General features: G+C 43.2%; 1 protein-coding gene across 5 annotated transcripts in view; it reads right to left on the reverse strand.

The window, feature by feature from the left end:
• Positions 1-876: 876 nt before the first annotated feature.
• Positions 877-12,404, reverse strand: part of NXT2 (nuclear transport factor 2 like export factor 2) — a 72,676-nt gene continuing 61,148 nt past the window's right edge. For 4 of the 5 annotated variants that reach the window (XM_048959952.1, XM_048959950.1, XM_048959949.1 and 1 more), the window contains exons 4-6: positions 6,145-6,231; positions 5,087-5,231; positions 877-4,196 (exon numbers count right to left, since the gene is read on the reverse strand). In XM_048959952.1, coding sequence (XP_048815909.1) covers positions 4,018-4,196; positions 5,087-5,231; positions 6,145-6,162 — 342 coding nt within the window. In that variant the 5' untranslated portion in view covers positions 6,163-6,231 and the 3' untranslated portion in view covers positions 877-4,017. Of the gene's footprint in view, positions 4,197-5,086; positions 5,232-6,144; positions 6,232-9,475; positions 9,892-12,404 lie in introns of those variants that run through there. The other variant, XM_048959948.1, reaches the window with a different exon arrangement.

Genomic DNA, 12,404 nt, shown 5'->3' on the forward strand with positions numbered 1-12,404 from the left:
TAGTTAGAATTACTTGCTTCTAGAACAACACCTGTTTCTGTACAGACTCTGACCCTGCGCTGCCATCCTCTTCATTACCAGCAACCAAAAGCCATCCACACTAAGTGATCATCAGTCATTCAACATCAACAACCAAATAAGTAGAATGAAGCATGTGAATTACCACATGAAACACTCCTTCTTCAAGTGCCTTGTTTCTTCTTAGCACAGAAAGAGCAGAGGCTCAACAATGCATTACCAGACTGTAAATACTTTTATATTTACAATCCAAGATTCTGGAAAAAAAAATGTTTGGCTTCATCCAAATATTTCATTCATTCAAATGTTTGTTGGACAGCAGTCAAAACAACAGTAAATTTCTATAGGAGGATGTAAGGATAGTAAGGACAGGCAACAGCAATTTCGGATCGCCCAAGGGTAGCGTCCCAGCCCAGTAACACAGGAGGAATCACTTACCCCTTCCTGAGAATCAGGGCTTGCCCAGCGCTCCAAAGGCAGCATCTCTAAGCAGATGCTTCCCTTGTGGCTGCCAGCCCTTAAATGAAGTCAGAGAGGGGCAGACCCTGAGCCCACCCCTTCTGGTCACACTGGTGAATTGCTTCCACCTGTGCTCCCAGGGCTGGCTATGCCCCTGCACCAGGTGCTCAGTCACTGGTTCAGGCCAGTGATCTCCATACAGTGGGAAACATCAATCTGAGAGTGATGCTCTGGCCAGCTCAACAGCATTTACTGCTTCACAGTGCTCTTGGCATTTGCTAGAGGATTACTTATTACTCCAAGTAACTTTTCTGACACATCGCCTGTTCTGCAGTGTCCCAGCACCAGCTGCAACAATCAGAACACATAACTCACAGCTAGAACACAAGCAGTAAAGATAAAGAAGCCACAAATTATTTCCTGAACTTTAATATCTTAAGAACAAGCTACGAAAATGTCTTAAGGAAAAAAAAAGGGGCTTTCTCTTTTTAAAATGGAATCTTACAAGAAGTCTTTTAACAACTCTGAAAACTTACAAAATATACCCAAGTGCTGATAATACAGCATTTCTTTTATAATGTGCTTTTTCCCAGTCATGGTAATGAAATGCAAGCATATCAAAAGTGTCATTTGCATCACAAGAACAAACCACTTTTCTCCATCCCGAGGAACAGTACAAGTATGTTAGGTCAATTTAACTGCAGTACGGTCGAATAACAAAGCAACATTAAGAACAATGACTTACAAAGACAATACAGGGAAAGCACACAACACAGAACGTCTATCAAGACTTCAGCTGCCACAGCTTAGTACGTGGAAGTGCTTCACCTGGCTTTGTTTCACTGTCTGGTTGTACACTGTCTGGTTGTACACTGACTTGGGATCAAGCAAAACTTAATAGTTTGCTTATCAAGCAAAACGTATTTGTTCCTGGTTACAGTTCAGAGCATAAACATGTTCACTTCTCGGATGTCTGGCATAAACTTCAGACATTACAGCACAGTCAACAAGAAGGAACATTAAACCAGCACTGACTGATTTGGTACGTAATGGAATAAAAAGCAGTTCTATGTTTTCTTCTGTTAACTTCACCGCAGGAGTGATAACAAGCTGCAGCATCCCTAACTTATCCAGCTACTTGGAAAGAGGCTTTCTGTCTGTAAATAGACAGCACACAGCTAGTACTTTCCCCTAGACTAAAGCAGCTGATCTCTAATAAGCTTCCCTCCCAATATCCCCATATGCACACCAAGTCCAATTCCAACTATACATCTTACTAAATAAGAGTATAAACCACGTCTGTGCATCTAGACAGGCGGTAAGCCTCCTACATAACACGTCTGGCAGGTCTTTTTTTTTTTTAAATATTATTTGCAGAAGCCAGATTTAAAAGCAGTGTATATTTAAATAGCACGAAAATAATCGATAGGAACAAAACGATCAAAACATTGTCTCAGATATTCAAAATCTCCCACTCTGCATAGAAAAGAGCTTCAAAATCAGTATACAAATCAGAACTTGGATCCAAACATCCAGTAAGTATTTACTCTCAGAACAAGCTTATTAGGTGCAAGTGTAAGTGTGTGTCCTGGCAAATGTGTTCAGAGTTTGAAGGTAAATGTTACAGGTGCACCTATCGCTACATTTCAAGAGACAAAACCTGTTTGGTGTGTGTAAGCAGGCTGTAACACTGCTGGTGGAACGAAGAACAAACAAGGAAAGCACAGCACACCAGCCACAGCTCTACATTGCTGTGTGAGAAACAGGCAAACTGAGGGTTCTCTTCTCAATTTCATATAAGAAATGCAAATATATAAACCCCGTATATTCTGTTAAGAACAAACTGAATAAAGCAACCCTTTCTTCACTACACACAGACATAACAATGCATTTACAGTATTTACAATTTTCAAGAATTCTGGATTTTTTACATTGCTTGCAGAAACCAAGTATTTCTCAGGTTGAAAACACTTACACAGTAGCTTCAGAAACCACTCAGTATAGCAGCAGTTTCTGAAGCAAGTCAGGTTACCAATTCCAATGTACATCCCATGATGTAAAGAGCACCTTTACATTACATAAAGCCACCCATTTCACCTGAGTACCCCGTTATCTGTAGGATAATATCACACCAACCACAAGTGTTTTATACACGCTAGAAACTGCTCATTTTCACAGTTTTCCAATTTAGGTACTAGAACCAAGTGAGCTGCAGTCCTAATGGCTGCTGCTGTCACTGCAATAGTATTTACAATTTCCCCTCATGTGTTTTTTAATTAGCAAGCAAGTGTATTATCACATGTAAAACTATATGAAAACATCCATATTCAGATGTACTTTATAAGTTCCCAAGTTAAGATGGGCAATCTTGCACCCATGAAAACTGTTCATGAAAGCTGCTGCTTAAAGCAAGAAAAAAATACAATAGAATGAATATGGAAAATGTTAAAGAAACATGAAAACCGTAATAAAAATCTGCAGACAAGGAAGGTAGTACTTGTGTTCAGACCTTCTTTTTCTAAGTTAAAAGTAATCAAGGAACCCGTTCTGAATAACAGCACCGAAGAGAAAAATTGAAGACTTCACAGTAACACACACCTTTAGTGTCTTTTTTTTATTATTATTACAATATTTTCTGAAAAAATAACAGGGATTCAAAAATTGCAGACTTTAGATGGGAAGAATATTCCGTCCTTCACAGTGACAGAACTGACAGAGCAGACAGAAATGATGTTACTGACCTATTTCTTACACTACAAGACTTCAAAACAAAAACTGCGGCTGAAGTCCTTCACATGTATTTGACAAGAGTTGTTGGCACTGAAGTTCTGAGTTATTCAGTATTCCCTAAATATGAACTAATATAAATTAACAATCACCAAATTCTGAGATGCTTAAGTCAAAAGAAAACCTGACAAGATACAGTCCTTCCATCTCAGAGAAGGTAACACTAGGTTTCCAACAGACTATTTGAGAGATTATACACTCACAGGCTGTATTTGCAACTTTCACAAAGAGCAGAAATCACTGCCAGTCCTCACAAGCCTCTTACAACCAGGAGCAGGTAGCTCTGAGAATTCTATGTACACGCCGCAGGCATCTTCTTCAAAAGAGCTAAGATGCTACTGTAAAAACAGGCCTGTTCAAATTGAAGCAGTTACACGTTTGGTCAGAACTATACAATAAGAGAATTTTGTGTTCAAAGTTTCTACGTTACATACAAAAAGTCTGTAAGTGGCAGCACAGCTGCACGTAAGGCATTTTAGGAATGATTCCAACACAGCTCATTACCTTCAGCATTTCCTTAGGTTCGACTCCTTCAGCATTTCATTACCTTCAACTAACATGAGCAACCCGTTACATTTTCAGATCGTTTATTATTAAAGCCAACGGCCACTGGGATTGAGCCTGAGACATCCGCAGACCTTCCATAACGACAGATGCAACACGAAGACTGAGCGCAGCCCGCAGTCAGGGCGGCCAGCTGAACAGCCAGCTTCATGCCGTGCAATGAGAGGTCGCTTCCCGCACCGCTCCTCGCTAGTTGGCCCAGTCCTGAAAGCGGAAACAGTCACTCGCAATCTTCCACACCGTGCTGTTGGATGTGGCCTGTGCTGTCAGCAAGAAGTTCTGGTTGAAGTAGCGCTGCTTGTTGCCATCAAATTTTACTGTCCCACAAGTCACCACGAGGACTGTTGTCTGGCTTTGAGTAGCTTGCTCTTCACATGAAGAAAAAACAAAGAAAACAACCCAAACAAAGACTAACAGGTGAAAGAAGTAGGAAACGCGCATTTTATTCAATTCTGTTACACTAGTTACAGGCTAGCAGTTGGTTACACATCCACAAGAAATACAGCTTTCTTACATCACTTCCATGTAGACAACGGTGTATTCACTCACCAACAGCACTTTTCACTGGGTTTTACATTTCCATCTAATGTTGTTCATTTGAGACCGCTATAAACATCCTCCCCATCTTTTTAGAAAAAGCTCTCTTTGTTTGATACGTGTATGTATCCAGCAAGTTGCATACACGTTCTCCTCTCCCTCCTCTATTAGCTTGCATCCTTTCACAGCAAAGGAAAGCAAGCATGCTTGACCACAGGCTTTTGCCTTATACTGCAGAAATATTCCTCAGAAGTCATTTACTAACTTCTCAATTGTGTAAGCATTTCTTTAGCAATTGCTAATTAGAAATCGAATGAACTTAGCATCTATTCAAGATGTAAAGAAGTCAGAGCACATACAGATTAATAATCTGTCCCACATATTATTGCATGGCAGCAGCAGAGGCTACAGCAGAGGTCTCTCAACTCACACACCGTCAAGGACAACATCATCTGTTAAGCTCAACCTTTCCAATACATGAGAACACAACACATCTGAACACAATCTTAACAAAAAAAGAACATTTTCCCAGACATGAGGTACAGTGTGGAGTTGCTGCACCTCCTGGTTTTGTGCTTTATTTATGCACAGCTTTACCTTCCAACCCTCAATATTTTCACTAATAAAATAATCCCTAGAGAAATATTGAGCACTGTTATGTTGTATTTCTATATCAATACTTATAAAATGACTAAATAAATAAATAGTAATAGAAGCTTACCATGAACAGGCTGGCAGTCCAACACATTAACCTGGAATTCACTGGATGGCAACATTTCAAAAAACTCATTCAGTGCCTCTTGTCCAGAGACTGCGTTTCCATTCCAAATTAATGTTGCTTTGTCCAAATACAGCCTGGTCAGAGCCTGAGGTATCACAAACAGACATATTTGGGGACAGAGGGTAAGCACATACAGTGCACAACGTCTCAACACAGGAGTTGAAAGAATGTTTTGTATTACCAATTACTTCTGCTCCCTGAGGAAATAAAATGCCTTCCTCAATTATTAAGTTCTAAAAAATAGTGCTCCTGAACAAAAATTGAAATAGAAGCACGTTTTGCTTTATGACTAGTAAAGTGACTTGTACGTCTAAATTTCAATACTGATGGCATTTCCTAGTAATGTAACTGAGCTGCTTGCTAACGAAAGGAAAGCACTACCTGGGCAGAATTAGCTCACCACCGATTGTGTGCACACAAATGTAACACCAGTAGTCAGAAAGTATGATTTCAGGTAAAAAGAAACAAGACTGGGAGCAGTGGAACCATGCAAGAGGACAATTATGTGCAGCAGAGCAGAACCTTCCCAGTATTTCATAAGCTGCAGCTTATGGGCCATTACCTCTCAAGGAAGCGATTGCTACATCTGTGCCTATCCTGCCTGAGCACAATATGACTATGCAGTAACATGCAGCTGCTGATACTTTCACGTCCACCTACATTTTTTAAATTACAACTATAATACATGGTACCTCAGAGGTCAGCTAACAAATTCTGCACCTCTAACATGTATCTGGATTTGAACTGAACTACTATGCTGAAGAACAGTGAGGTAATTGCTAACAGGGCCCCTTTCTGAACAGTGCTGTGCAGTAACACAAAGCAATCCTTTACAGGGCAGCCTAGGAGGCCAAGCTGAGACCTCTGCTCCAATGCAATTCACAGGAACCAACTTCAAGTGTAAGTACTTGAAGACTTACTTTCAAGTGTAATGGTAGCTAGAAAAGCACATGAAACTATCCAAAACAGTTCAAGGTATTGGTAAAACATGTACATACCCTTCTCCTTTTATCCATAGTCTCATAATAAATGTTGACAAATTCTTCTGCAGCTCTGCAGGCTTGATCCACATAGGTTTTGAAATCCTGGAGGTAAAAAAAAAAAAAAAAAAGACAAAAAGCTTAAGTATTTTTTCATTTCATATTTAATTACAATATACTATATTATTATTTATATTCTGTGCAAACTAGCCATCTAAGCAGTAGCTCACACTAGTGAGCAGCCAAAATCACTGTATTCTCCACTCTCACTGAAAGATGACGTCAAGCAATGCTGAAACTGATTGCAAACTGCTTTTCTACTTCCTGGAAGTATCTCATTAGCTTCCAGCAAGCCTTAGGACTCATCTCTGAATGCTGGTTTATTTATTGTATTGAAATTGAAAATGGTTGCATTGGAAAATGGGCTCCAGCTGGTTGAAGCATTGTGAACGCACAAGCATTCAGTGAAAAGAGCTGCTGCTTTCTGTGATGGATGTTCTGAATTAAAGGAACGAAATGTATCCAACACGTTGCTGAAAATGAACTCCATCACACCACCACACTTGATTTTTTTAAACCAAATTCATAGGAATATTTTAAAGTATTTCTATAGAAAGAGAGATATATGCAAAAAGTAATAATAGTTCTACTTGGACATATAGCAGGGAAAGAGAGTGCGCACTGGCATGCTGAACATTCTACTACTATTAATCACTCCAATTCTGCATCCACAAGAACTAAGCACCTCTCACATCTTTATTTAATCATTTGATGTCACAATACTGAACTGGGATCTCATTTGGTAATATACTCAGTTTGTTTACTGAACAGCAATATCTCAATTTCCTGCCTACAGACCTGTGAGGACTACTCCAAAAGCAATGCCTCCTATTTTGTGATGTTGGTTCACTGTGTCAGAGGCAGATGGTGGTGGTACAGCAGCAGAGCTGAACCTTCCCACCAATATCCCATTACATTTTGTGCCATGTGACAGATGGCAGCAGAAGGGCAGCCTGACATGGTGACTGACATGGAAGTGAGGATGAAGCAAAGAAGTGGAATTGAATTCCTCTGTGTGGAAGACATGGCACCTACTGCCACTCATCAACGCTTGCTGAATGTTTTTGGAGACCAATCAGTGGGTGTGAGCACAGTGGGGGGGGGGGGGGGGGGGGCAGTGCATTGCAGCAGTGGTGGCAGTGACAGCTCAGCATGCAGGCTCTTGTTCATCACTAGTGAAAAAGCACAGCTAATGGTGGTGACTGTGGTGGAAAACAGTGTTTTGTAGTTGAAAACTTGTTAGAATGGCGAGGATGGACTCTTTTCAGTGGTGAGTGGAGACAGGACAAGGGGAAACGGCCGGAAACTGCAGCATAGGAAGTTCTGCACAAATGTGCGAAGGAACTTCTTTACAGTGAGGTGACGGAGCACTGGAACAGGCTGCCCAGGGAGGTGGTGGAGTCTCCCTCTCTGGAGATGTTCAAGACCTGCCTGGATGCCGACCTGTGCGACCTACGGTAGGGAACCTGCTTTGGCAGGGGGGTTGGACTCGATGATCTCTGGAGGTCCCTTCCAACCCCTACAATTCTGTGATTCTGTGATTCAATCACACAGCGCTATTGTGCTCCTTGTATATGTTGTAGTTCCCATGAAAACACATAGGAGGCAATACTTACAGAGCAAGCTACTTGTAATCTTTAATTTCGTTTCATAATGATGTTTTGTTTAAAGTGTTATAATTTCTCATTCTTCTATTTCAACATTACATTCTCAACATTTATAATCCCATCAGTACAACACAACTCCGTTATTTTTCTTGGTCGTCTTTAATGAATACATACCAAAACTACCACCAGTTCCTACATTACCCCAAGAAACACTTTTACTTGGAAAAATTTCCATGCTGCAAAATACTCACCAGCATATCAAATAACCACTGCTTACTCTATAGGGACAAATTGTCTCGCATTACTACTTTTTTAAATTCCCTGTGGATGGACATGACACTGTTCTTCTCCATCTCCTCCAACAGTTTCTGTACCCAGAGGCCAATTCTCAAGCCAAAGGCACTATATTCCTGCAAGTGCCAACAGAAACTGTGACACTGTGAGATAAGGAGTGTCAGAGCACCCACTGGTGAGCAGTAATCATAACCTGACTGGTTAGTTATTTGGGGCAGATGGCTGTTATTACTCCATCAGCATGCATTTGCACACACGCTTTCTAACCAGGAGCCAAACGTGCTGCCAGTTAGTCACTGCACAGACAGAACAGGTGTGATGGAGACCAACAGAGAAACGCCAGGGTAAAACAAAGAGCAGTTAGGGAACCCGTAATGTATAATCATAGAATCCCTAGAGTTGGTAGGGACCTCTGAGGGCCACGTGGTCCAACTTCCTGAAATGAACAGGGACAACAGAGCTAGATTAGGGCCTTATCCAGCCTCGCCTTGAAAGTCTCTGGGGATTTTATAGGGATTTAAGTCAAACAGAAAATAAGCTGCATAAGTTTTAATACTCAGAACAAGTTCTTTTTAATGGTAACCCTGTACACTTATTTAGAAACCTCCTCAGACATCTGATCTGGCCTCTCACTCAAAGGTCAGCTCTGATCTAGCTTCCAAGACAGGCCTGACTACTTGGAGTCCTAGCTCTAATCACATTTTGAACACCTGTAAGGATGGAGATTTCAGTTTCTCACTGCTGCCATTCCAACACCAAACCAGCTCACAGGGAAATCTTTCTTCTCGGCATTTAACAAGAACGTGGTACTCAAATTACTACTTCTTTGGAAGACTCTGATGACAATTAGTTTTCCCTTTAATACTCCACCACCTATTCAGGGCCCGAAGCCCTTCTGCCACAGACTGCTCAGGCGTCCTATAACTCACAAGCCCACGGCCTGGAGTACTGAGCTTCAGGCGGCCGCGGGCCCCGAACCCCGCGGGCCCCGAACCCCGCGTGCCCACATAGAGGGCGGGACGGGGAGGAGGAGCCGGCCTCTGGCCGACGGCAGTCAGAGCCGCTCGGGCAACGCGAGCAGCTAAGGAGCAGAGACCGCCCGCTGTCCCTCTCTCCCCTCCGCCGCCGCCCGCCCCACGCGGGCATCCCCTCATCTCCAGAAGCGCTGCGCCCGGGCCCGGGACGAAGAAGGCCAGGCGGAACCGCGCTCCACTCCGGGCCGCCTCTGTGCGAGGCCGCAGCTCCCCGCCTCACAACCGTGGCCCTGACCGGCGGCTCCTCCCGCTCCACTGCGAAGACCCTGCAGCAGTAACCGAGCCCGAGCCCGAGCCCGAGCCCCAGCCCCAGCCCAGGCTGTCCCCGGCGCGGCAGGCGGCGCGAGGACTTACCACAGAGGCGGCCATGAGGCGGCAGCAGGCGCTCCAGGCCCCTCCCGGCGCGAGGCGGGCGGCGGAAGTGCGCTGCGATCAACGGCTGCCACTTCCGGCCGCGCTCAGCCAAGAGCGCTTCCGGCCCGCCGCTCGCTGCCTTTGGGGCCGCTGGTTCGAGACCGCGGCGGCCACGGCCGTCTGACTTGTGAAGAATTGAATGTGGTTCAAGTGTAGAGTGGCACAGGGCATGGCTTCGTTGTGGTTAATTTAATGATCTTTTCCCTGCTGCCCCTTATTGCGGCTGGAGGGCTGCGGACGTAAAACCGGGTCGCTGTCTCTGTTTTTCCCACCTGTTTCAGATCTGCTCTCGCTCCCCCTCGCGCACCCCTCGGGGACTGCTGGGGAGCGGACGGGGAATTTGGGTCAGGGCATCTGAGGCCGTGCCCTTTGGTAGATTGAATCACGTCCAGCAGCGTCAGCTGCGTGCTCATTTGTCATTGCTGTGTAGGAGTTGTAAAGCTGAGAAACAACGTGACCCACTGGATTAACATCTGCTCCCTGAAGATTGCTTAACAGAAAAGTTCAGACGCCTTCCCGTTTGAAATCTCAAGTCTGTTGCCGTGTCACTACATTACCACATTCCTTCTTTGCTTTAAATTAATAGAAGCGCTTCATAATAATAATAAAAAAAAGAAGTATCATCAATTTCCAAATAGAAAAGCAAGGTGTTGGAATGATACGTGATTTGTTCCAGATCACAAAGGGGGACAGCTGCAGAACCAAAAACTGTAATCCTGATCTTTTATCTTCACCACATAAATATCCTTGCTACACTGGATTACTAAGAATTACCCCTATCTGTTATCTTCATTCTCTATTTCCTGTTTATTTTCTTCATACGGGTGTCAATGCGTCTGAAAACTACAATGCTGTGTTCCTTTTCTGTGGATTCAATTTGTAGGAAATGACCACTATAAATCCCAATGGAGCAAAGGAATTACATTTGTGTTATTACAGAGACTGTGAATTGCCTGTGCTGAACAACAGAGCTGTGACAAATGCTCATTTGCATTACCCCCTCATTTACTCATATGCACCTGTGGAGCCTGGAACAGGCTTAGCAAAGCCTTTCTGCTGGCAGACTATGTGCAGTTTTCCATCTTTCAAACACACTGAGAAAAAGATTTTTTAATCTCTTTTTTTATCAGTGTCTTCTCCAGTAAAGTAAGTAACACTTTAGGAATAAAGCCAGAAATAGTAAGAACTGAAGTAGCTAATTCGTTCAAACAACCTTTCTGTCAGGTCAGGATTTCTGTCTACAGATACACTTTTTTTTTTTCATTCACAAATACTTTATGATCACTGGAGGTAGGATCAGAATCCTACTTTTCCAGCAGGATTCACTGCAGACTTTCCTCTGTAAGGTAGGGAGGTGAATAATTTAGAGATTCCCCATGCTGCTACCTGCCTGCCTGCCTTAGCACCAGTCATTACTCAGTGAAGTGTCAAATGATAGATGCATACGGGTGTGAAACTCATTCTCAGCTTCTTCTAAAGATGACACAAAATTCCAGATATTGCTTTAGAGCAATGACTTCATGTTGGGACCATCTAATTGGGGAAAGCAGGAAGAAAATTCTTTCCCTCATAGCAAGTTGTATGTGAGACATTACTGTGAGAGCAGCACACAGTGGCCAAAATGTATTTAGTTCTACACAGAGACCAAGAAACAGAAATCCACCACTACAATATTTAAAAAATAAAGGCAGTAGCAAGAAATGTAAAATGTTTGCATGCAGTACGTAACTCCTCAAAGACACATTAGAAATTTGAGATAGTCAGAACAAATGAATATCACTTAAAGAAATACTTCTGGAAAGATCAAAAGAGTCCAGGATACTTAATAACAAGGCAACAATAGAAAGTTAGAAGCACAAAGACATCCTCCAAAAAAATGAAAATGGTTTCAAATGAACAGGGGAGAAAAATACACTTTGGCTATGAGATTTAACAAGAAAGCAAGGCAAATCAAAATAGTTCTGAGAAACATTTTACTAAGGCAGAAACACTATGAATGTAATCCTTTTTCATACACATCAAAAGCAAGAAGTTCTGCCAAAAATCTGCAAGGCCAACGAGCAAGCAGTGTGCATCAAAAGAAGACAAGGCTGTAAGAAAATTAAACAAACTCTTCATGTCTTTGATCAACATGAAGAAGTTTATAAAGTATCTTATATTACAACCTTTCTTAAAAGGGAAAGAAATGGAGGATATGTCACACAGAATCACAGAATTGTAGGGGTTGGAAGGGACCTCCAGAGATCATCGAGTCCAACCCCCCTGCCAAAGCAGGTTCCCTACAGCAGGTCGCACAGGTCGGCATCCAGGCAGGTCTTGAACATCTCCAGAGAGGGAGACTCCACCACCTCCCTGGCAGCCTGTTCCAGTGCTCCGTCACCTCACTGTAAAGAAGTTCTTGTGCACATTTGTGTGGAATTTCCTATGCTGCAGTTTCCGGCCGTTTCCCCTTGTCCTGTCTCACACACTGCAGAAAACAGTCCGGCCTCGCCACTCTGCCCCCCACACCTTAGATATTTATAGACCTGGATCAGGTCCCCTCTCAGTCTCCTTTTCTCAAGGCTGAACAGACCCAGTTCACTCAGCCTTTCCTCATAGCAGAGATGCTCCAGGCCCTTCACCATCTTCGTGGCCCTCCGCTGGACTCTTTCCAAGAGATCCCTGTCTTTTTTGTACTGGGGAGCCCAGAACTGGACGCAGTACTCCAGATGAGGCCTCACCAGGGCAGAGTAGAGGGGGAGGATCACCTCCTTTGACCTGCTGGCCACGCTCTTTTTAATGCACCCCAGTAAGCCATTGGCCCTCTTGGCCACAAGGTCATGAAGTGAAATGTCAGTTACAAAAGGTTTTAGAACAAATCCATAAAACA

This window comes from Lagopus muta, chromosome 13 (genome assembly GCF_023343835.1).
Source record: "Lagopus muta isolate bLagMut1 chromosome 13, bLagMut1 primary, whole genome shotgun sequence".
Classification (NCBI taxonomy): Eukaryota; Metazoa; Chordata; class Aves; order Galliformes; family Phasianidae; genus Lagopus; species Lagopus muta.